At 32.8% G+C, this 24392-nt stretch overlaps 3 protein-coding genes and 1 long non-coding RNA gene across 6 annotated transcripts in view; all 4 read right to left on the bottom strand.

Moving 5' to 3' along the window:
- Positions 1 to 68: 68 nt before the first annotated feature.
- Positions 69 to 1775, bottom strand: LOC122629062 (waprin-Phi2). The gene is made up of 4 exons (XM_043812073.1): positions 1469 to 1775; positions 1289 to 1354; positions 399 to 572; positions 69 to 321 (listed from the first exon to the last, which is right to left on the bottom strand). The coding sequence occupies exons 1-4, from the start codon at positions 1473 to 1475 to the stop codon at positions 227 to 229; spliced, it is 342 nt and encodes a 113-aa protein (XP_043668008.1). The 5' UTR covers positions 1476 to 1775; the 3' UTR covers positions 69 to 226.
- On the bottom strand, positions 1509 to 6690 carry LOC122629058 (WAP four-disulfide core domain protein 2-like). Its single transcript, XM_043812060.1, has 4 exons — positions 6346 to 6690; positions 5674 to 5756; positions 4813 to 5046; positions 1509 to 2682 (listed from the first exon to the last, which is right to left on the bottom strand). The coding sequence occupies exons 1-4, from the start codon at positions 6399 to 6401 to the stop codon at positions 2477 to 2479; spliced, it is 579 nt and encodes a 192-aa protein (XP_043667995.1). The 5' UTR covers positions 6402 to 6690; the 3' UTR covers positions 1509 to 2476.
- A 1745-nt stretch (positions 6691 to 8435) lies between these two features.
- The window catches only part of LOC122637125 (phosphoinositide 3-kinase adapter protein 1), a 39854-nt gene continuing 23897 nt past the window's right edge, over positions 8436 to 24392 (bottom strand). For both annotated transcript variants that reach the window (XM_043829064.1, XM_043829073.1), the window contains exons 6-18: positions 15327 to 15486; positions 14698 to 15085; positions 14309 to 14605; positions 13708 to 13843; positions 13260 to 13450; positions 12931 to 13003; positions 12452 to 12856; positions 11802 to 12227; positions 11558 to 11677; positions 11276 to 11370; positions 10977 to 11193; positions 10149 to 10724; positions 8436 to 9267 (exon numbers count right to left, since the gene is read on the bottom strand). In XM_043829064.1, the coding sequence (XP_043684999.1) occupies positions 9251 to 9267; positions 10149 to 10724; positions 10977 to 11193; positions 11276 to 11370; positions 11558 to 11677; positions 11802 to 12227; positions 12452 to 12856; positions 12931 to 13003; positions 13260 to 13450; positions 13708 to 13843; positions 14309 to 14605; positions 14698 to 15085; positions 15327 to 15486 (3101 nt within the window). In that variant the 3' untranslated portion in view covers positions 8436 to 9250. The remainder of the gene's footprint in view (positions 9268 to 10148; positions 10725 to 10976; positions 11194 to 11275; positions 11371 to 11557; positions 11678 to 11801; positions 12228 to 12451; positions 12857 to 12930; positions 13004 to 13259; positions 13451 to 13707; positions 13844 to 14308; positions 14606 to 14697; positions 15086 to 15326; positions 15487 to 24392) is intronic.
- Positions 15514 to 20428, bottom strand: LOC122637147. Of its 2 annotated transcripts, none has more exons than XR_006329133.1 (3): positions 18463 to 20428; positions 17716 to 18345; positions 15514 to 17610 (listed from the first exon to the last, which is right to left on the bottom strand). It is a non-coding gene; the product is annotated as an uncharacterized LOC122637147 (long non-coding RNA). The 2 variants fall into 2 exon arrangements; XR_006329132.1 differs by having other exon boundaries at positions 15514 to 17353; positions 17485 to 18345.

Genomic DNA, 24392 nt, shown 5'->3' on the forward strand with positions numbered 1-24392 from the left:
AGTTACTCGTATGATTGACCTGAATGAATTTTCCTTGAGTGATGTTATATCATTCATAATTTGTCTTACTTAATTAATTTTTAATTCTACAAATTATCGTACATACGTTTTTATATATGTAAAATATACTAAATGCAGAATTAAATTAAATCTAAGGGTTATCATGATTGTTGGGTTACATAAATACATATGTTTTAGTAAGAAATAATTTTTTATGAAAATTCTCTCAACCTCGGACACATTTTTCTCGTTTAGTGTTACGATCGAATTGACATTTTTCTTGAGCTCTACATGTTACACCAGCACATATAACGGCTCCACCTAAAAGAAATATGCGAATATTCGAGATAGTACATTGTTTGAAATTTTTATTTTCTTGAAAAAAAAAATATACATACTGTTTGGCGAGCCTTTGTAACCATTACCAGTGTTAACGGCATTCGATGAGGTACAAGATGTAGAGCCACATTTGTTAGGACAACATTTTTGATTACTTGAGCATTGATAGTCGCTAACGCATCTAGGTGTGCATTTGTCGATGGTATTCTTTAGAGGACAGAATCCAGGTTTACCTGAACAATAAAATATTATAGGGTATTTTATATGCAATTACGTAGATAATTTATTAATAATACATAAGTTTTTGCTATGTCTTTTAAACGAATGATTAAGCTTTGCATTTGAATGCGTCAATTTTTCAACATTTTCAATATGGCTTGTATTGACACGAAGTATTTGAATATTCGATCTAATCTGCATGATCTATGCTTATCTAAAATCTAATCTTCGACGGAAGCAATTTATTCAAAGTATTTTATCTTTTTTTTTTTCTCGATAAAGATAATAAATATTTTTATTCCACTGTTGTTGATGATATTGGGTTATTCTTATTGAATGCTATTCCACAGTAAGAATCATGGTACGCAGCATAGCAACGAAAGGCCATATCCTTGAACTTAATCACTACCTTTCAGAGAGACAATCGAATGCTTCGAAATGCATGAACAATGTACGCTTTTGAATGAAAAGAAGAAGAAAGAAAAAGAAAAAAACAGAACAAGTATAAAAATCATGAAAACGAGTAAAGACGTCTACGTATCTTACTGACTTTCACTTTTCAAACGGACAAGTTATGTAAAATTTATAAGTCTCAGACATTGTTATATACATATTATATATAAACATACGCACACGACTTGACACTGTACGTTTACTTGAAGTTCTAAGTCAATTAAGTTTCTATAAAAATAATATTAATGCATATATGCAGATAATTTTGTTTACTTACTAGAAAGCTGTCCTGTTGTCACGATTATCATCAGACATAAGCAAAAAAGGAGAATGTGAGTTTTGCCTGACAAATCAAATTTTTATATTAAAATAATTATTGAATACTAATTTCGATTATACATATGGGATATTAATAAGGATCGATACCATCAATTGTTAATTTTTCAAATATACGTACTGTACATTTTTGCTGATGTTTTTTGCCGATGCTTTTTTTCTGATATTTTTTGCTGATGATTTGTTCGTTGAAGAGCAATAAGTAGACCTCAAAAATATTTTTCGTTCGAATGTCAATCGTGAACTGAGTTAGAAGCGTCTGATAAGCTCGTAATAAATCCTGCTATTTAAATCACCGTGGTCTGTATTTCCACCAACTCTTAACTGGAATTTTCTTTGTTTTGTTAACAAAAATATGAGGTTTTTCCGTCCAAGTAATATTACAACGAGTGAATCACTGATCACGCAAGCGAGTCTTAGGATCTACCCAACTGGAGAGGATAAACTGCGAGATGCTTTTAAGTGGCCTTTCTTAAACGTGTATCTTGCGTCACTCATTTTGTGAGAGTCTTTACAAAGTGAATAAGAAATATGAAACCAACGAGATTACTTTAGATAATTGATTTTAAGCGTATTATTTAAACATTAATCACATAATAGAGTGAAAAATTATCGAAATATATTTTACTTTAATTTTCTATATCTCATTGTTTACATGTTTGAATTCACATCTAATATTATCTAATTTTTTAAATTAAATTTGCATAAAATATATAAATATTATTAAATATTAGTACATATACTACAAGCCATAATTCACCGCGTATATATTATTTCATTTAATTAATAATAAAATAAATTTCTCAATATGCACTCAAATATACATATATATATATATAACTTCTAAAGTTATTAATTATTATTAACTTCTAAATTAAATAATAACACTATTATAAAGAAATGCGACATACTATAACGAATTAAGCGTCACTAAAGAAATACATTAAACATTCGATGAGTTATATTTCAAGCGTTCTTTTAAATACGTTGCAAAATTTAACGCCTCGATAAGTAAATTGTGTTATCGTATATTACGAGTATATTAAAGTCGCTTATGGCACGTACGATAAAACATATAGCATTAAGGTAAGTTTATCGAAATTTTACACTTTCGTTTAATATTTAATCGTTATGACCTATTTCTACGAAATATAACCGATGGTTGCGAATAGTCGAAATCAAGTGGGTCATTATTAACTTCAGGATTTTGACAAGCTAAAGCGCCACATCGATTTTCACAACATTTTTTAATGCCTCTGCAATCGCCATCCGATCGGCAAGTTGATGTACATATCCATCGTCCAGTTGGTATAATCGGACAGGAACCTGGTTTTACTAAATAAACAAAAATTAATCTCGTTAGAATATATTAGAAGCCAATAATACAAATTTACGAGATATCAAAAATGACACAAGTTTAAATTCATTTATCGATGAGTAATTAAGCGATGGCTTTTCAATCTATTATTCTTTTATAATGTAATTTATGAATTAACGAATTAATTACAAAAAGATACGTAGATACTATGTGAGGATAAATTAAGAAAATAATTAATAAATATTTTTGGTTTAATAAAAATTTAACAATACTGAAAGAATCGTTTTGAAATGGGACAATTTGATAACTATTGAAAATTTAATATCATCATCGGTTTTTTTCACTTTGTGGTGTTCCCAATATCATTAATAACTAGAGTCGACATTGTAATTATTGGAAATCACGTTAGATTCATCCTTAATGTGAATATAATAATAGAATATCCTATTTTCCTATTTTGATTGATTAGATATGAATCATCGGAATTTTTTTCTCTTTCCTCCATTTGCATCGCTTTTACGATATTTTTGTGTTTAATTTCTATGTATCACGTATTATTTAATTTTTAAATTAATTTTATTAATAATTTTTTTTTTATATAATTTTCAAGATTTGAAGAAGTTCTTATTACTTTAATAATTTAATTTTTTATTTATTCTCCTTCTCTCTATGTGTGTGTCTATGCGTGCGTACAGGACATCCCCTTTATCTCAAATAATCGAAATATCTCGTGAAGAATTGAACCTAAGAAAAAATTTTTTTTACACATTTGTTTGATACAAAGAAGTATATTATATGGCACCAATTTCTTTTTTCAGTTCGATGGCATTTGTTGAAACGAATTTAACGACGTGTCATATGAAATTAATTATTATTGTAAAATGATTTTTGTTTATAGTATACAACTTAATAACCTGCGATCAATGATACAGGATTATACGTCTTAAAAACTCTAAATTTATACTATAATTTATAATATTTTATAATAATAAATGATCTTATGCAGCACGTTGTTGAATTTGCTTCAACAAATGTCATTTATCTATGAGATAAAAAATATATATATATACATTCAAAATTTCATCCATCATTCAACTTATAAAAAAAAATATGACATCATATAAAACTTGAGAAATATATGGAGCACATTCGTGCATATGAAACAAATATGTAAAAAACTCTTTTGTTACGTTCAATACTTCACGAGATATTTGAATTTATCGAGATGAACGGGATCATACATACACTTATACATATACAATTTTGCATATATACACATAGGTGTACATATATAAGTATATATATATATATATGCATACACACACATAGGGTATAGTATATATATGGTGAGGAAAACATTTTGCATACCTAAAATATTTTCATTATTTGTAATAATATGGAGAAATATTACATAGGAAATTAACATATTGAAATCATCATAACAAGGCTGATCACATAGTGATAGAAAAAGAGCATGCCATTAAAAAAAAAAAAAAAAAAAAAAAAAAAAAAACAAAGAGTGAACCTTGAAATATCTTATGTAAAGATATTTTTATATTATGTAAAGAATATTTACATCACACTATGTTCCTTCTATATCATTCTAATTTTATACATAACACGTTTTAATATTTTTACAGATAAATATTTTAGGTAGACAAAGTTTTCGTCCATATATACATATACATGTACAAAATATATATATAAAGATATCTAAATATAATTAAGTATATGTATATAATTATGTATATACATATATCATAATATATATAATTTTAGAAAAAATTTTATGTTAGTTTCTAAAGATGATCGAAGTCGAAAAATATCATACATTGAAGTTCCATATAAGAAACGAAAGAATCATATTTATTATAATCGTATTATATATTTTGAAAACTAAATGTAATAAAAAATATTTAAATTTAAAAATAGCAAAATATTAATATTATATTAGTAATCCTACTCAACAATATAACATATGTTTCCAATTTTCTTGTTAATTTATAGAGATATAAAAGTGATTTCAATTTCTGTATAATTAGATTTATCAAATATATATTAAATATTTGTATGCATAAGTTTTTGACATTTACTTAAATTTTATCCATTCTTAAAATTCATTCAATCTGCATCAATTGGATACTTACCAATGTTAACGGCTTCTGTGATAGGCTTCACACAAATTGTACCATCGTAACTTGTAGGACAACATTTTTCAGATCCATTGCAGTCCATATCATCATTACAAAGATTTGTGCGAATGTTAAATGGTGTTGGCGGTGGGCATGCACCAGGTTTATATTGTCCTAAAGCTATTGTCGATAATGTTATTAATAATAACATTGATGAACTTAACGATGCCATTTCGTTGTTGTAGAAATCTTTAAAGGAAATACTTAGTGATTACCATTATCCGATCATCTATCTTATGATAATAATATAAATGGCTTTACGAATATATTATACTAACGAAGAAATTTTCTTTTATATCTAAATTAAAGAAATAAAAATAAAATTTCTTTTATATCTAAATAAAGAAATATTCTTTTAATCCTATTCATCATATTTCTCAATGAATGTTATAAAGTTTATATTTTATTTAATAACTTCATTAAGAAATTGAAAACTATTTCAGCAATGCATCAACAGAAAGAGAGAGAGAGAGAGAGAGAGAGAGAGAGAGAGAGAGAGAGAGAGAGAGAGAGAGAGAGAGAGAGAGAGAGAGAATGCTTGGTTTTTTAAACGTCAGAAACATTGGAAAAAGAAAAATATGACTAGAAAAAGGGTTCCAATTAATTTGACGTAATAATATGAATAATTTAGTCCTATATATTAATAAATTATCTAACTTTTTATATAATATTTATACAAACAAAGTTTATATATTTTTTATAGTTTTTATAAATAAATTATGTAAAAGAAATTATATTAAACAATATACTTTTTTACGTGATATTTAATTGAGTTAATAGTAGAAGTAAAAATCGTTGAAAAGATAAATGGCATACCTGTTAAGTGTTTACAAACGACGAACGTACTGCTACAACGAAACGAATTGCGCGAACGACTAGTGAGTACTGATCGTTGACACCTGTGAGAATCGAGAAGATCTTAATAATGTCTATGACAGTAGTTGAGTCAAGAGACAAGTATGTCCACTTTTATAATGTTGAAGTTACGTGTTAGTCATTATACATGGTAATATATCGAAGGTCGGGGCCGAGTTACGCGAGCTTTATCTCCTTTTCAATACTAATCATTAAGGCCTTATACGATCCAAAAATAAAAAGTGAATTTCGTTACAAATTGATAAAGTGAAGTAAATACTTTATCAATTTTCTCTTTCTCTTTTATTTATTTATTTATTTATTTTTTTTTTTAATGAAATATAAAATAATACGAACTTTAATCTTTGACAGACATTCGTGAAAAAATGATAGATCGAATTTTACGTTCTCGAAAAATATTTACAATCTTTCACTTTTCACTGTTACTGTCTCTCGTAAAAAATGATTAATCGATTTTTATATCTGTCAATGTTACAGACAAGGAAATATTAAAATGAAAAATAAAAAAAAAATATATATATATATAAAAAACGATGATCGAGAAAGGTTTTTTCAATAACACCGAAAGTTTTACGAGAAAGATACAAACGATACAAGGTCGTGAATACTCACGTTGGTGAACTCGAACACTTCGTTTGATTTTTTGATAAAGCTTGATAAGTTTTCATCTCTTATATATACCAAATTTGTGGTTGAATAACTTGGACGTCCTTATTTTCCTCAACGATTCTTGTTTCTGACATTTCCGAGTGGGAGTACCGATATCATTGTATTCGTAATTAGTGAGCGCAAAACCAATTAACGAGAAATCTGATGCTGCCAGCCGGAAAGTGGTGGTTTCAAACAAGAAACTTAATAAAAAGTTCTGAACGAAATACCGTCTATACCACTTCCAGGATGTTGATTGACATGCATTTGGCGTTATATTTTTTTTTCTTTATCTCTCTCTTTCTTTAGATAATTATTTGCTTTATTTTTTAACGTCTGACCGCACTTTTGACAAACTGGGTCAACTTTACCTTTGATTATGAAAGAAGAGCCGTTCTATGGTTTCTATTTGTCTTTCTATCTCTCCGTATTTTTATTTCTTTATTAACGAACTTTGTTAATATCATAACTGAATGAATATTTAAAATTTAATTTTTTAAATGATTGTTAAATAGACAGAATTCATAAATTTGTTCTATGCATATATATTTTTATATGTATACATATTATAATTTTAATTTTATAGTAGAAAATCTGAGATCAAATTATACCTTAAATTTAACTAATAATATAGAAAGCTTAGCTCATCGAAAAGATATTTGATTCATTAGAGATCATTTATAATTGCGATCTAGTTCTATCAATCGAACGAATTACTCACCTTTACGACGAAAAGAAAAAAATTACATCGATCAGCCTTAAATCATTTTCCTCGTTCTTGCGAAGTTTCCTTTCTTTTTTTTCTTTTTTTTTTTTTAATAACACGAGGTAAAGAGCTTCGGGCCATAATTATCGGATCGCAATTATACATAACGAAATCATTTGCATAACGTAACAGCTTAAGGTATAACGAAGTTGTGTAATTATTTTCGTATTAAGAATCGATTTTCAAGGAGGAGTTGAGTTCTGCCAATGTTCGAGGTCGACCGGTTTACGAGTTTCTTAAGAACGATTTTTCTATATCTGATACTTGTATAAAATTCTCTGTGTAATTCTGTGCGTAATTCTGTGTAATATATATATATATTTTTTTTTTTTCGGTAATATTTTCATAAATTTTACTAGTAAATTTTTTCTTCTATAAGTTATCGAGTTTTAAGTCAATTAAATCGCATGGGTTGTAATTAAAACTTTTTAAAAAATCATGAAACGTGATTGGAGTAATGTCCACATCGTCTTATTAAGACCTGTGTAATGTTTCGATGACGAGGAGGTGATAATATACAGTCAATGCTACGAATCATCTTATATTTATTAAAACGTCTCATAAATACGAAAATTAGTTATATATATTTATCTTATTTGCTTGATAAAGAAAAAAAGAAAAAGAGAAAGAAAGAAAATAAAAGGAAAGAAAGAAAGAAAAAAATCGTTCCGTCGTATTAACAGCGGAATGAATTATGCACTTGAAAAATAAAATAATAGATAAATGCATTCTTGGTACTATCTCGAAGCGCATTTTACACGAAGATAACTTCGATATATAAGTAAGTTATAATTACTTTCAGTAAGAAATGCTCGGATATCGAATATACAAGCGAACGATAAAATAAATCTAAATAAAAAAAAAAAAAAAAGAAAAAGAAAAGGAAAAAGAACGCTTAGCTATTAACATCTTCCGATTGTTATCGAACACTTCTTTTTTACAATTTTTTTTTTTGTATTATAATATTCATTATTATTAATCGTATGAAGAACCAGTTTACGGTACTTAATTTATGAACGCTTAATATACTTTATATATATATATATATTTAATATGAGGATTAACGTAAGGTTTATAATTCGTAAGAAAAGTCAATCTATAGAAAGAAAGAGAGAAGAAAGAAAAAGAGAAGGAGAGAGAGAGAGAGAGAGAATTAGTAATATAAATAGTTCTTTACAAGATTTTGGTATCAATGACCAAATTGGAAAATTTGATTTGGCGCTCTCTAGATTGTATTTTTTCTTATAATCTATAACTTAATTCTGAGAAAACGAGTCAAAAAGACTACTTACGAATGGCACTACACCGAGCTTATTTCTATTTTACGAATACTCGTACATAATTCCTTAAGTTATACATTTATTTAAGATAATCGCATTAGAAATGTTCCCTTTTTTCACGCACATATACGTACACACATATACATACACACTGACACATTCAGGTTACTTGATATTCAAAGTGTTTACTAATTATTCACAGAGATCACTTTGAAAGTCAATAGCAATTGTATCATCATTATGATGTTTACGATGACTAACAATGTCTCTTAATATTAACGATTGTAAAAAATAATTAATAATTAAGTTAGACGATCGGCATAGGCAAAATGATGCCTTTTACATGAATATTTTAAGTCTTATCTCATTTCTGTCTTTCGTTCATAAATGAATAAAAATGTACATAGAGAGATAATATGTTTTATATATATGCGTGTATATATATATATATATATATATATATATATATATATCCACATATATATATATTTCAAAAATTACTTAACACATATAACAAATGTATAGCTATTTTCGTGTAACGTTTGCCGAGCATATTAATTTCCAGATAAACTTACTATATCGTAATAATATATATATATATTTTTTTTCTTAATACGAACCGGATAAAAAAAATAATACATACTAATTATATAGACGATGTTGATTTTGTCAGTTACACTTAATAGATTAATTTTAACTTTGTCCGATACGTTATGTCAAAAACGACCTACCTACATATTAGATTTAACGCGCGTTGAAGGCACTAAAAATAAAATACACTGAAAATATATACATCCTTTTTGCCAGTTAGATCGGGAGTCTTCTATTTTTTGGTAACGGCTGAAAGAAAAAAATAAATAAAACGATACAGAAATGAAATTAGTTGGGTATAGCTATGAACAAGTAAGTATATAAAAGTAAGTGATTGACGATTCGAGTTTTTTTCATTTGTTGAAAAATACAATACTCGTTCGAATTTACCGAAAATGGTAACTCGTAGCTTGTAATGTTTCCACGAAATTGACATAGAGAGAAAGAGAAAAGAGAGAGAGAGAGAGAGAGAGAGAGAGAGAGAGAGAGAGAGAGAGAGAGAGAGAGAGAGAGAGAGAGAGAGAAACAGAAAAACACGATTCGTTTTCGGAGAAGAACTCGAATCCGTGACGGAGAATAGTAATGAACTTTTCGAATCGTCCGTACGTGATCGGAATACAACGATGGCATCATCATTTTCTATCGATTTTTCGCGAGAAACTCGAGAGTCCATCTTACGAGTCAAGGATAACTTTCTTTGTCGACGGTTCGAAGAACCATATGTATGGTTGTCGATGTCTTTATTTAACGAGTGAGTGTAATGAGTAAGTTGGTCTTTCCAGGAATGCCATGAATAAGATCGAACGTCCATAAATAACTCATGTCTCTGCGGTATACATACCAGAGGGAAAGGAATTCATAAAATTAGAAAATATTACTGTGTCAGAGGCATAAAATTTTCAAATGAATGAAAAACAAGAAAAAAAAAAAAGAAAGATCGCATAGGAATAGTGATATATTATCCAAATGTTGTCGACAATAAAGAAAGTTGAGTCACTAGTATGCTACGTATCGTCGACAAGAAATGTGTTAAAGAAAAAAAAAAAAAGAACTATTAAAAAGTAACAGATCCTAATCATTATTTTTTTTCTGATCGTTAAAAAGAAAATAAACATTTTAAAGATCCTTACTTCGTGGTGGCACAGGTGGAGCAGGCCACTTCTTTGGAATGGCGCCAACGATTTTGACGATGTCCTGAGAATTCATTCCCAGATTCATATACTCGTGATGAAGTTTACTGCTGTCCTCGTTATTAACATCCGTTTGTACGTACTCCTCGTTACTATCCGAGCCAGGATTATGTTTGTTTTGTTCGACGGATACGTTTTCTTCGTTCGACGAAGGGATAGGTTCAATAACGACTTCGACCTCGATCGAGTTTGAATTAGAATTAGAATTTGGCTCTACAGGTCGGTCAAGGCCATCGGTAGTCTCATTAGACCTTGTGGTTTGGCTCGAAGACGAAAGGACACAGACTGGCATCGCGTTGACGTAATTCGATGGTATACACATACCAGGAGGAGGTACAGGTGTAACGGATGAAGTGATGTTTATCGAAGATGGATCGATATGAGTGTTCGATCGTTTTGTGGTTTCTCCATCGTGCTTCTTCCCGGAAACGTTTTGATTAAGTTCGAGATATTTAGGATGTTCGCTGGGTGAGCCTGGAGTCATCGGTTCTCTCAGTGATCCGTCTGATTTAAAAGCTGTATATAAATTATAGAAAATTGAATTAAAAAATATAGAAAGTTTAGTTAAGTGAATTTATCGATCGAGTTATACCAACGAGAAGTTTGAATTTCTGAAAGGAAATTTCAAATGGAAAATGGAAAGCAAACCTTTCATGTTCAGGAATTCCCAAGAATTGAATTAATAAGAGCTAACTCGATTGAAATTTCGATGTTATTAGATTATCTAGAACGAAATTATGGATTCTCTGTTAGTGACGTTATACGTACAGTGGACGGGTAATCCGGATGGTGGAAAAGCAATGTAATACTCGTTGTCCTCGGCTCTTGACGGTGGCTGAGATGGCCTAAGGTCAAGGTCTGTTGCGGTTGAAGAACGAGGTGATGGTGAATACCGCAAAGCTGGCGAGTACGTACCAGCGAGTGGTTTTGGTGTTGGTGGTATTTCGTAAGACATTACGCCTGCTTTATCTGCTCTATTTTGAATCTACGAAGAAAGCACATGTGATCAGGTGATTAAGCTATAACGTTAGCTGGTAACTATCGAGAAGATTTAAATCGATTCTTACTCTTCTGTCTTCGGGATCAGAATGGGTTCCGCTATCACCTAAGCTGGTACCACTGCAGCCACTGACAGTGCTCATTCGTCCAGACGACGACGAACCTAAATTTATATACGATTGAACGATCAAAATGTCGGTAAAGATTCGTTTCAACACATTTCTTGGATATACGTTGGGTCATGGTAATACGTGATTTTTTGGCTAAGATATAATTTATCGTTTCTCATGAATTGGATTTGAGAGCAAGGACAAACGGATGACGAGTTTAAGTAACGAGATAACTCTTACTGGAAACACTGCCAAGGCTAAGACTGCTGACTGGTCGACGATCTGCCAAGGTTCCGTTCACGGCTTCTGGTTTTGTCGTTGGGGAGGAGTCGTCGGTACCATTAGTGGAATCTTTGGAGTCTACAAAAAGCGAGACGTATAAGTTCCAAATAAAAATAGCAAGGGAGAAAAGATAATTAATCTTCTCAACAAAAATAAGTAAAAAAAGAAATAAAGAAATGGGTAAATAAAAAAGAACACTCACCTTTCTTCCCTTTCGAGAAGAACTTTCTTATTCTGTCGAAAGGCGTGGGTGCTTTCATCTCCTCCTTCATCTTCTTCTGTATCCTCTCATATTCCTCCCTCATGGCAGTCAATTGCCTCTGCTTGTCCTTGAAACTCTGCTGCACGTCGTTTCGGTTTCTCCAATTCTCAACGAGTCTCTCGACTTCTGATATTGTGAAGACGTTGTTCTTGAAGTCGTTGATGATCTCGAGAAGCTCATCCTGGGGTCTCGAGTGTTCCTTTGATCTTGTGCTGGAATTCGAAGAAGTTCTTCCATAGGAAACCGAAGACTGACTATCTTCGCGTCCTCCTGGATGCGAGCCATGGTTATCCGACCGATTTTGTGTTGGCGTGGTAGTTCGAGAAGGTGCTTGGTGTGATCCATTTAACGTAGGAGTTTTAGGTCCTGAAGTATAAAAAAGAATATTCGATTTTGTAATAGAAAGAACAAAGATCATATCAAAAGCGTGATAAATGATTTTTCTTTACAAATGTACAAAACTAATTGGATTTATGATTCATATTTGAAGTAGGAATTTCAAATAAAAAAAATAGCACTGATTCTTATGGCGGTTATGAATCAATGAATAAATTAAGTCATTTGATATAGAATTACTGAGTTGTGTTTACCAGCAGGGTGCATTTTCATGTAACCTTGAAGTGGTAGGTCGAGACCATTTGAAGTGATCGTGGGTGTTGTAGGTGAAATGATCACTGGTGTGGGTGCTGGAACAATGGAATAATTCGCTTCTAGGGGATTGTTCGGATTAATATTGGACGATGTCAACAATTGCGTGGGTAAAATCAGACTAGTGATCGGTCTTGCAGCTGGTGGCACTGAATAAGCTTCACTGAGAGGTCGAGGACGACAGTAATCTTCCTGATCGTTTATTCTTTCGTTGTTCTTCTCGTTGTTGGTTTTATTTTCAATTCTATTTTCGTTATCGTTGCCTTCGACTTCGTTCGTTTTATCATTGTTCGTTTCGCTGGTTTTGTCGTTACTTTTGTCATTCGTAGAATTTGTAGATTGAATGTCTATGGAAGAAAATATTATTTTTTTCAATATCGAAATCATTCAAAAAATATAAAAAAAAAAGATAATTACTTACCTGTGGCTTGACTTGACGCGTTCTCGCTTATGACTTTAAGGTAGCTATACATGTTGGTGAACTCGTTCATTTGCTGCGTTTCCGTAGTCGAGGATTCAAGGCGAAGCCCGAAACATGCAATGCAAATGCAGTTTTCGGTTAGTTTTTTAAACGCATTTATAATATCAATAGAATAAAAGGAGTAACAGTGCTGCGTTAAAGCTATTTCGAGGAACAAGCGAATGCTTTTTGTATTGGCCAAATTTTGAATCGTTTAGGGTAAAAGAAGTATCGCGATAGTACCGATTATTGAAAAACCATGACGATGTTTAAAGGGGATGTTTTTGTACCATGTAGCCACGAAGTTGATGAGCCAATCTTGTGTGGCCAGCTTGCTCCGCAAGATCGGCTGGTGTCAATTCGGAAACATTTCTGAGATCGCAAGCTAGATCACCTCCAGGACATTCTAACAATTGCCAGGCCAATCTTTCCAATCCGAAGCGTGCGGCAAAATGTAAAAGCGTTGGATTCTCTTCGGGGCCTGTGATTAAAAATAAATTCTTACTTTGTTTTATTTTAAAAATTGTTTCCGATTTTGTATCTTATTTTTTATTAAAATATATAGGTATATATGTGTAAATGAGAGAGAGAGAGAGAGGGAGAAAGAGAGAGAAAGGTAAAGATGTTTCTCACCGACTAGTCGTTCTATTGCATCAGCATGAAGTAATAATTGAAACAAGTTAGATATTTCTTATCAAAGTAAACGAGATAAGTGATTACGATTCTTTTATTACTTACTTGTGTGATTTTTAGGTGTAGGTAGAATGTCGTTTGGAGTGGATAAAAGGTTGAAATGGGGTGGGACGTTCCTTTGAAATGCGTGCACCATCCAATTGTCCAATTGCTCGCGATCTCCGGGATGGAAACCGAAAGTCTGGAAAATGAAATGATATTGTGGACGATTTGTGATAAGGACTTAAATTGCCCTATTGAAATTTCTGAGAATTCTCCGACCGGAAGTTTTTACAGACACGAATTGTTCGTTGCTCGAAGTTTGTTCCATTCAGTATTTAAAGTCTCACTTTGTTACGTTAGAATGGGAACAATTTTCTAAGTAAGAGTTTTTTCCTATAAGTTACCTTTTCTTTTTTCATTATTGAAACATAAAAAAAAAAAAACTTGTAAGGAACATATTTGTTCGTAGTAAAAAGTAATTTAAATAAGGCAGAAAACTTTTTCATTTCTTGGTTTTCTATCTTATATTTTTTTTCATAACTTATTTTCAAAACTGTTTATTACTAACGTGAGTATATATCCTATATACTGTATATTTTATAAATCTCTTGAGACAAGTTATGAAATTTTGTGGGAAGATTTTAAACATTAAAAATAAACTCACCTGACACATAAACTCAAGAGGATTGTCGTGCGCTCTGAGAATTTGATCCAGTTCTCTCAGTCTACTCTCGCATTTTACTTGCCTAACGCCGAGTGGACAACCATTCCTGGATATTCTAACGCCTACCAACATGGATACTTCTAAGCATCTTTCAGGAATAGAGAACTGAAGAGTGTATGGATTTCGTCTTTTTACGTGAGCGACATCGATACCCTCTCCGCAACGATCAACGATAACCGATACATTGTCCTCTGGACGTAACGGATCATTCAACAGAGCTATGATTCGATTTTGACCCTGAAAAAGACATATTTTGTTATCTCTGATCGCGTCCATATTGTTTATTGTAAGAAATTTATTCGATAAATTAATTTTCAGGAGAAACTCACAAGTTTGACTTTTTTAGGATGGACGGAGAAAACAGTCTTATCATTTCTAAGCGTTGAAGGTGGGGCCGTGCCTAAAATGCTAACGGCAGCACCAAGAAATTCGCCAACGAAAGTTTCATCCTGATCCTTAACGAAGAACTTCCGCCACTGATTATACGATACCAGGGCAGACTTATGAGTGTCCGTCACGACGCCATCGTGCACGCCCAGCATCATCGCTAGGACTCTCTCGATGGTTAGATGTCTCGAAAGATTAGCTGCGTGTTCTGGCCGACATAAAACACGCTCTAAAAGGATTGGACAAACTACAACGATTTGCAAACGGGCAGATTTGATCCTTTCTTCTGTCCCTGGAGCAAGTGACTCTTCAACTGCGACATGACGCACTCTGAAATATTAATTAATAATCTGTTAACAATTTGATTCTTTTGTAAACACGATCATGATCCTATTTTCATGATAAAGGTTAGTTTATTTTATTTGATTCGTCTATATAAACGAATCTTTCAGGATATTTCATAGTTTGGATCAATCAAAAAATCGTTTGTGAGATATTCATAGGACGCATTCATTTTTGATTATAATTTATTTGTAATATTTAAGGATTTTAATTAATCATTGATACTTACTTAAAAGGTGGCCGACCCTGCTGCCGACTAATCTGCTCGAAACAAGCAGTAAGATAATTCACCCATAAACCCGAAGCTTCGCTGTCCTTGCTGGAAACGAAAACGACGTCGTCCTCAGGACTGCTATCGGATTTTAATAGACCCGTTGCTGAACGAGAGCCTGAAATATTCAGAATTAAGAACATTTTTAGTCATGATCGTAAAGAGAAGATCCTTATGCTCTTCACATAGCGAAATGTTTAATAAACGATTATCTCTTAAAGTACTTGAGATATCCAAAAACCTTTTTAGATCTTTACGTTTTATGTCAAAATCTACATATATATGTGCATCCACTCTACCATATAACGACTGGATAAATTGATATAGAAAATGTGGTCTCTCCGAACGAGAATTTACGAGTAACTCCAAATCGATTTAAATTTTGGTTTCGAAATGGTAGGTATTTGAAAAATATAAGAGATCCTTTAAAAATCCTACGTAAAATAGAAATAGTAAAAATTGTGCAGGATTATTTAAAATAGAATTAGATATTGACATGTAAATTACATCGTGTCTATTACATAGCTCCCCGGATGTATCAAAGGATTACTCTTATAAAAAGTGTCCTTTCCCTGCTTAGATTTTTAAAGAACGACCATGTATATGTATTTTTTTTCATTCTTGTCTTCCTTCGTGATATTTTACTTTCAGTGAATCCAACTCGCGAACGTTTTAATTTAGAACTTCCGTGCGAGCGTTTGCGCTTGCTAGCAATTCATTTACATATCATATACCTAACAGGAGCTGGCCATTAACTGCGACACACCCTTGTTTATCCCTAGAGTCTGTGTATGCGCTTCATTTTCGGCGTGGTAACGTGATACACGCGATGTTCACCTTTTTGTCAGGGTGGTAAAGGAAAAAAAAAGGAAGACAAACGTGCATGACGAAAAGTTATTAAAGACTGCGAAGATATTAGATAATTAGTTTTATTACTGCAAACGCGTCATTAATATTCTTCATATCTTTTCTCCTTTAACGACCTTACAAATATTTCAATTGTAACACTGTTAACTATGCCTTTCTAATCTTCATTAGTATCTTTTGATATTACTACGTGTAGAAAAATCGGAATTAACTCGACAATCATATCCCCCGATAATATTTTCAACGCTGTGCACGTTACATTTGTTTTGTTCTCGTAAAAAAAAAAAAAAAAAAAGAAAAAAAAAAGAACTCGAGTCCAGAGTTTTGACGTTAATTTCGCAAAAGGTGAAAACAAACGTTAACCAAAGGTCTACCAATCGTAGAAACTTTGTAAACCCTTTTCTGTTTTTTTTTTCTGTTTCTTTCTTTCTCCCCTTCCCTCTTTTCCTTCGTCTATTCCCGACGACAGGTTTATTTATCCGTCGTCCTGACGAAACGTTACACGTAGCGGAGCAGGAAGAAAATCACGGTTTGTTTCGCTCCGGTTATTTTTGGCCTCTCCAAGCTCGAGAGTTCGTCAACTCCGTATTCTGAAACGGCTGGACCGCGAGATATAAGCCTGAAAAGACATTCGCTGGAAAGATGGAGATCTGGAAAGAGAGAAACCCGAAGAAGAAGATACGTCAACTATGAATGTGTGTGCGTTTCTCTTTCTCTCTCTTTCTCTCTTTCTCTCTGACCCGTAAATTTTACTCACGGCTTTTGAAATAAAGTATTTACGACGACGTGCTGTTACGTTTCGCGCGACACTCTAGTGAGTGTCTTCTCTCTTCTGGCTCGAGCAAATAATCTTATGTACAACGAAGTACTCTCTCTTTCTCGCTTTTGCTCTTTCCCTCCCCCCCCCTCTTCTCTCTCTATCTTCTTCTTCTTCTTCCCTTTTTGTCGTTGCGAATACGCTATCCCAGATCCTTTTTCTCGATTCTCTTCTTCGTAATCTTATTTTGTTCTTTTACTTCGTCGAAGAAGCACTCGACTTTATCTTCGAACGACAAGAGGAGAGGATATTCGATGTGAGATCCGTTAAAACGATTTATACTTTCTTTTTTCCTTCAAAGCTACGGAAAAAATATAGTATGAATGGAGAAATGAAGCTATTCGTGGTTGTAATCGTTCGTGACTCGAGAAACGTTTAGATGATTTTATTTTGTTTTGTTTTGTGAATAAATGGCGAGAAAATTGCACGAACTTTATACGAACGATTCGTTGTACCGCACCCCGTTAGAAGATCATGAACTTCGGAGTTTCCAAGTATCGTTGCTTGGAAGATATCAATATCTGTGGTACAAAAGACCCCTTGTCAGAAGTCTCCGTGCTTATGGAAAAGGAATGGCGCCATTAATTATGTTATTACGTCGTTGATAGGAACGACGACAGGAAACATTAGGGTTTCGTTTAGATAAAAGACTGAATTTAATACCTTTGTCTGTGACGAGCGTGATTGAGTTACTTTTGACCTCGGTATTGTATAAAAATTATTGTTTCTTTATTTTTTCTCTTTCCCTTTTTCTACATTCTTGCAATTCTATCACACGAGTGTGTTATAGTAAGAAATTAAAATGGCAACGATCGTGTTAGTGAATATTTAAAGTATTATTATCATTTTTAAATTAAATATCATGTAACACCAAATAGAAATTGTAATAGAAAGTTAGTAAAGACTCGTGGCTTTATTAACATAGAACTAAAGAGAAAACATTGGAATTATTATTATTCGATAGGCGATTTTATAGATCGGATAATATAAGATGGTATCCATTGGAAATAATCGATCAACTGTAAATTTATCCCCCACCGGATTAGAACGTGATGCTCGTGTCTTCCGCTTATGGTATTTCCGGCCTTAACTTGGATTAATAGTCTCGATAAATGATCGAGCCGTTATGCGATCGTTCGCGCGTGGACAGGAAGTACTAAGATAATAGTTCGACGATACAATAGACCAATGACGTACGCGAGTTGCCTCTGGGATATGATGTCGAACGACTCGATATAAATTCATTAGTTTTTTCTTTATCTATATCGAGGGATAAGAACGACTCTCGTCTTACTAAAATCAATAAGAAAAGAAATAATATTCTTTCTTTTCATATGCGATATATTATATTTCATCACGCGTTATTGTTTTCAATAATACGTTTATTTGAAATTTTATTTCAAGACTCACGTGGAATAGCAGAAAGATCTAAAAAGTTGGGTCTGTTTCTTCTTCTTCCACGGGGTGTCTCGCACGTGGCAGCCATGTTATTGGAATTTTGTCAATTAAAAATCATTGTCCGAATAATTGAATAATTCGTTTCTTGCACTTTTTCAATATCTTCCTTTATTCGATCAAAATTATTCGATTCGCACGTTATAGAAGTTAATTATTAAACAGATCGAATCTAGGAATGGAAGAGAATTCTTCCATTGTCGAGGAACGACTGTTGGAAACGTCGGTTCGTCGGCTTCCCATAACCGATCGGTACTCTCCTCTCGTCGTTTAATTCGTGGTGCCCCTACCTTTGGTAACAGATACCATTTTCGCGCCATTGTTCGGCCATTGCGTTACGGATTAGGCGATGTCCATAATTATTGAACATGCCAGTGGAATATTAAATAGATGACCCGAAAGTCACACGAATGGCACTGTGTTTATATATGCAATGTATCCGTAGAAATTGGTTGCTTTTGGATGCAACAATGTGTTAAATTATAATTATAACAATAAGCTTGAATGAAGATTAACATGTTATTATATAAGCAAATAGAGTTCGATTATTCAACGGACAATATACAAGATAGTTTGTTTAACTAACTGACTAATTGTAAATTGTTTATATAAAAATTTTCCTTTCCCAAGAGTTAAGTTATTCGACAGGGTTTTTGAAAAGGGAAACGTTTGTTAACGATCTATAACAAATCATGGCTCTAACCACCATAAAATTACGTACGTTAACCGAAATAAACTAAGTCCGATCTTTTCTAAAACACTGGAAGCCTGGAATGAATAAACCGAACGAATAAATGGATCTCCTAGTCAGTACGGTTAACCTCCCGCTGGTTTCTTTTTTCTATTCATATATTCGAAAATACTAGATTTCCATCCTAGTACATACTTGTAAAATATACGAAGGGAACGCACAGGAGGTGAAGGAAGAAAAAAAAATATGCTGGCGCCGCTTATATAACGTAATCTAGTAGCTTAGGTAGGTATAAGGCGAGAGGGATAAGAAAAGATATGTAAATGGGAGGTCCGGACTGGAAGAAGAAGGAAGAGAAAGAGGAGACTCGAAGAAGAGGAGTGGAGAAGAGGAATGGAGGATAGACTTGGAGAGGAGTGCGCGGAGAAGAAGGGAGTCGACGAACAAACGCGGTGGCACCTGGGTTCCATTTGTATTCCTGCGCATAGTCGGTGAATGTTTGCATCCACTTAGCATACTGCATATCCTGCATTGGGAACATCAGGATAATAAGCTGCCTTCTCTCTCTCTCTCTCTCTCTCTCTCTCTCTCTCTCTCTCTCTCTCTCTCTCTCTCTCTCCTTTACCTTCCATCTTTCTTTCTTTCTTCCTCTCTTTCTCTTAGCGCATGCACAGAAATATCTTTCGCATGGAATTCGTGAAGGACGAGTCGTCTATACGTATGTATAAACAATATATGTATTATGGCGCTTGCTACCCGTTGATTGACTTCTCCCGATTGCCTATCCGGTATTCTCGTTTGCATTGACGTTAAACAAACGCATTAATGTATTGAATGTTTTCATACGGACATTTTCTTTCATTTCCGATTGATTATCGTTCATGCTCACGTACACAATGCTGAGTTTCTCCAATTAATTTTTCTCTTCTTACGGCCGAGCTTTGTTTCTCGTATGCGCTTGACAAATCTAACATTAGCACGATGATGATTCTTATATTCTTTTTCTATTTTTTTATTTTATTTTAATTTATTTTTTCTTTCTCATGTCATTGTCATATCTTTTCGCAAATATATAGATATCTAAGCAATACCACCGATAACTATTATCAACTATAATTTCTCATATATACATGAAAATCTTTTTGTTTATCAAATTAAAAAATAAATATACATTCGCATGCAATTGTAAGTAAAATTCGTGTGATTAGATAATTGAAGAAAAAAAAAAAAATTTACCAAAGTACTCGATACTCCGTTTGGCGAAATGATTTTCCTCTTTGATCCTCATCTCGCGATCTATACTCCAAACTTGTCCCAAATCGTCAACTTTCTTTCTCTCACATGTGAACGACATTCGTATAGTCTCCGAATTTTCGTTTTATTTGTTACGGATGATACACATTTCTTTTTTCTTTTTTCGAAAGAAAGAGAGAGAAAGAGGAAAAGAGAGAGAGAGAGAGAGAGAGAGAGAGAGAAAGAGAGAAAAGGGAAAAAATAGGAAGTAGAACAGAAAGATACACGGGAAACGTGGTTTCTTGCAAAAGTCTTCAGACGAGAAAAATCGAGGGTAAAGTCAGCCTCGGGCGTGACGCGCCACGTTACTGAACGTTTGTCGAGAGGGTGTCCAACAGGACGCGTTCAAAGAGGGGTGGGTAACGCGCATGCGCTCGCACGCGCATCGACACACTCTATCTCTTTCTTTCTTTCTTTCTATCTATCTCCCGTTTCTCCTCTTTCTTACTCTTTGTGCCTTTTTCTCTCTCTCTTGTCATTCTCCTCTTTCTTTTTTTTCTTACTATCTATGGCCCCTGTCGTAGCGATCTTAAAACCACGTGTTCGCTAGAATTCTCTGCGACGTTATTTAAAAAAAAAAAAAAAAAAAAAAAGAAAAAACGAAAGAAAAAAAAACAAAGAAAAAGACAGCGTCAAGTCGTTACACGTTAGGCGATAGGACAAACACTCTTTTTTTTTTTTAACACGTGGATATATTTTGTTTTTTCTATTTTCTCACTTGCATTTGAACCTCGAAAACATCTGTTCCAAAGCTCCTTTTTGTCTCGATCACGATGATGCGGGTAGAAAAAGTCTTTTGAACTGTTCTTGGGATATTGTCTTTTTCTTTCAAATTGGGAAAATTTTCTTGAACAAAGTTTTGGAACTTCTCTATTATTTATTTTTCCATTTCTAAAGAAAATGAAATGAAAGATATATGTATATTTCGTATTCTTCTCTAACTTCTTATTATTGTATCTTTGAAGAAAAAGAAATAAAATATACGTCTTTTTACATTTCTATTCAAAGTTATGGTCGGAAGTGATGGCCATCAATCTAATTACTCAACCTAGATATGGATGCATGGATGCTTTACGGTCCTTATCTAAGAGATAAGAACGTGTCGAATCATGGGAACCCTGAACAAACGCTCTGACCTATAATATCTTATATTTTGATCTCGGAACAAACTATCCTTCATCCTCATTTTCCATCGTAACTAAAACGTTCCATATATAATATAACTAGTTCGAAAATATTCACGTAGAAAAAAAATAGAATTTCTAATTCGAACCTTTTTAAATCTTAATTTTATTTTCAATTCTCATTTTGCGATCGTTATGTTTCGACCTTGAACAGGGAGATAGAAACCGAGAGAAAGAGAGAAAGAAAAGACAGAGGAAGCTAGTTGTCCTTCTATTCGATAAAGAACATTTCTTCGTGACCTTGGAAGATTCTCCATTCAGTTGGTAGACGCTTCTGTACGAAGGGTTCGCGTAGTGACTTTCTCTAAGGAGAAACCTGCAACAGGGAGTCCATTCACGATGGAATCGAAATTCCGAGGAGTCGGTTTTAAAGGGCGCCGCTTATCGCTCCTTCACTTCCGTTGCTCCGTTCGAAAAAATAACTTTATTCTTTACCCCGATACAATGATGATGACGACTTCCTCAACGATAAGGATATACATGACGATTGATAGAATATTTGTCAAAAAATAGATACGCGAAGGTGTTAACTTATAGTAGAAAGTCATCAATACCTATATTATATATGTGTATATATATGTGTATGTAATATATACATGTATAGTTTTTAAAATTATTTATTTAGATGGTAAATATTTATTTATGTAAAAAGATATTGTCAATATCTATTAATTAAAGCTGATCGTGTGCGTAATAAAATATATAAAATTTAACAAACGCTAATCTAATTTATTTTCAATGAAATTTGGACGAATCAAAACTTCCATAAATTTAATATTTAGAAAGGGAATAATATAACGTATAAATATTTTATTCGACAATCAGAACAATTGGTAAGTAATCCGCTTAGAACCCGGGTCCGTAGTGACGCGCTTACGACCCTCGTTCTTCATCTAACGCAGAAATTGGGCCTCTCCAATTAGAGAATTAGAGGAGAGTGAGTCAGTCGGTCGAGTGACCGACGACAGAATAATCGTCTTAAGATCCACGAGAAGTTGTTTCTTCTGACGTCTTGCACTTTGCTTCTACTTTTACACTCTCGTACATAATAAACCTGCATTCGTACGTACGTACGATCAACTATGATACGGAGTACCTAATTTATCTTTTCTCACGAAAAATCTACTCGTTCAACACTATACTATTAATTATATAAAATATTATTATACATATTTTATATTATATACCTTATATTGAATATTAAGATATAATTATGGGTGATAATTATAATAATACTTAATATAAGATATTAAGAGATAATATTCATATAAAATATATATTTAATATTATATATGTATACAATAATTGTATATATCTATGAACAATAACAATTCAATAGATATATTAAGTATATAAATATATTATGATTACTATTAATTAGAATAAAAGAATGATCAATTTACGTAGTTAAAAAAAAAAACATATTTATTCCGATAAATAATAACGAAGTTAATCGAATTGTGAATCAAAGAATTCGCGGAATATTCCGAGAAATGTGAAGCTTCGCAGATTTTGGCATCTATGTCTGCAAAACATAGAATGTCATTTGCGGTTGTAGTAGTTGCACCAGCAAAGTGTCTTAACACTCGAGTCACTCTCTTTCCCCGAATTTCCGATATAAATCTCTCGACGCCACTAGATATGACTAATTACGACGTTTCTAAGTCGCGGATTATTTGGAATGGACGAGCGGCTGCCCCAGAGTTTCCTTCCATTCTCTTCCTATTTTTAATACCATCAGTATGTGCATATACCAGAGCAGAGAATTTATGAGCTCTCTGTGATTAAACGCATTACAAAATAACTTGCCGGAGTAACGGCCGCATATCGAGACTATTCGCGATTATACTAAATCGCAATAAAATGCCGGCGATAAAATTCTTCGTAATTCGTGTTAACGATTAAGATCTTAAAACGACATAATCCTAATTCTTTGTTTGTTCTTATTGTAAACACGAAGTATGAAATATTCTGAAGAAATATCTATTAAAAAGTACATACGAGGAAACCGAGCCGCGAATATTTCGATTGAAGGAACTTCAACAATTTTCTTCTAACTAAGGAAAATGAATTGAAAAAAGAAAAGAGGAAAGTTGAGGAAATATGAACGATTTCATCGAAATTAAAGTCCGACGATTATTTTATTTTCCTGCATTTAATCGTAAATTCAGTTACGATCATAATTTGTATATGTGTCGTCTACCTATGAACAAAAAGCCTGTTGGGAATGACGTGATTCATATTAAACGTACAATCAATCATTCTATATATATATATATATATATATATATATATATATATATATATATATGAGTAATGTTGAATCAATCTTTAATATTAAATCTTTAAATTAATTAAAATTTTAATAAAAATCTTTAAAATTAATTTTTCGAAAATATACAATGGAACGGTGCTTCCCTCGAAACGAATTTCGAGGCAATACGTAATTTCCTCGTTTGCTAAAGAGAGAAATGTTGAAAGAGAAAGAGCGGAGAGGAGGGTGTGAAGTGAATAACAGGAAAATCAGAGGAGACAGAACGGAATTGTCGGTCGTTACGTGCGACGATTACGTCGATTACAACGACGGGTTGCTCGCGTAAAGAGGATGGACTCGGTTGACATGTGGTGTTTATAAATTTTCTGCGATGTAAAGAGGAATAGAAACTGAGAGATAGAGAGAGAGAGAGAGAGAGAGAGAGAGAGAGAGAGAGAGAGAG

Source organism: Vespula pensylvanica, chromosome 1 (genome assembly GCF_014466175.1).
Source record: "Vespula pensylvanica isolate Volc-1 chromosome 1, ASM1446617v1, whole genome shotgun sequence".
NCBI classification, from domain to species: Eukaryota; Metazoa; Arthropoda; class Insecta; order Hymenoptera; family Vespidae; genus Vespula; species Vespula pensylvanica.

Coding starts and splice junctions, on each gene's coding strand:
- LOC122629058 (XM_043812060.1), bottom strand. CDS start 6,401: ATGAAAACTTATCAAGCTTTATCAAAAAATCAAACGAAGTGTTCGAGT. Junction 5,047..5,673: donor CGTTTGTAAACACTTAACAG/GTATGCCATTTA, acceptor TTTCCTTTAAAG/ATTTCTACAACAACGAAATG. Junction 2,683..4,812: donor CACAGAAGCCGTTAACATTG/GTAAGTATCCAA, acceptor TTGTTTATTTAG/TAAAACCAGGTTCCTGTCCG.
- LOC122629062 (XM_043812073.1), bottom strand. Junction 573..1,288: donor GACAACAGGACAGCTTTCTA/GTAAGTAAACAA, acceptor TTTATTGTTCAG/GTAAACCTGGATTCTGTCCT. Junction 322..398: donor TTACAAAGGCTCGCCAAACA/GTATGTATATTT, acceptor TATTTCTTTTAG/GTGGAGCCGTTATATGTGCT.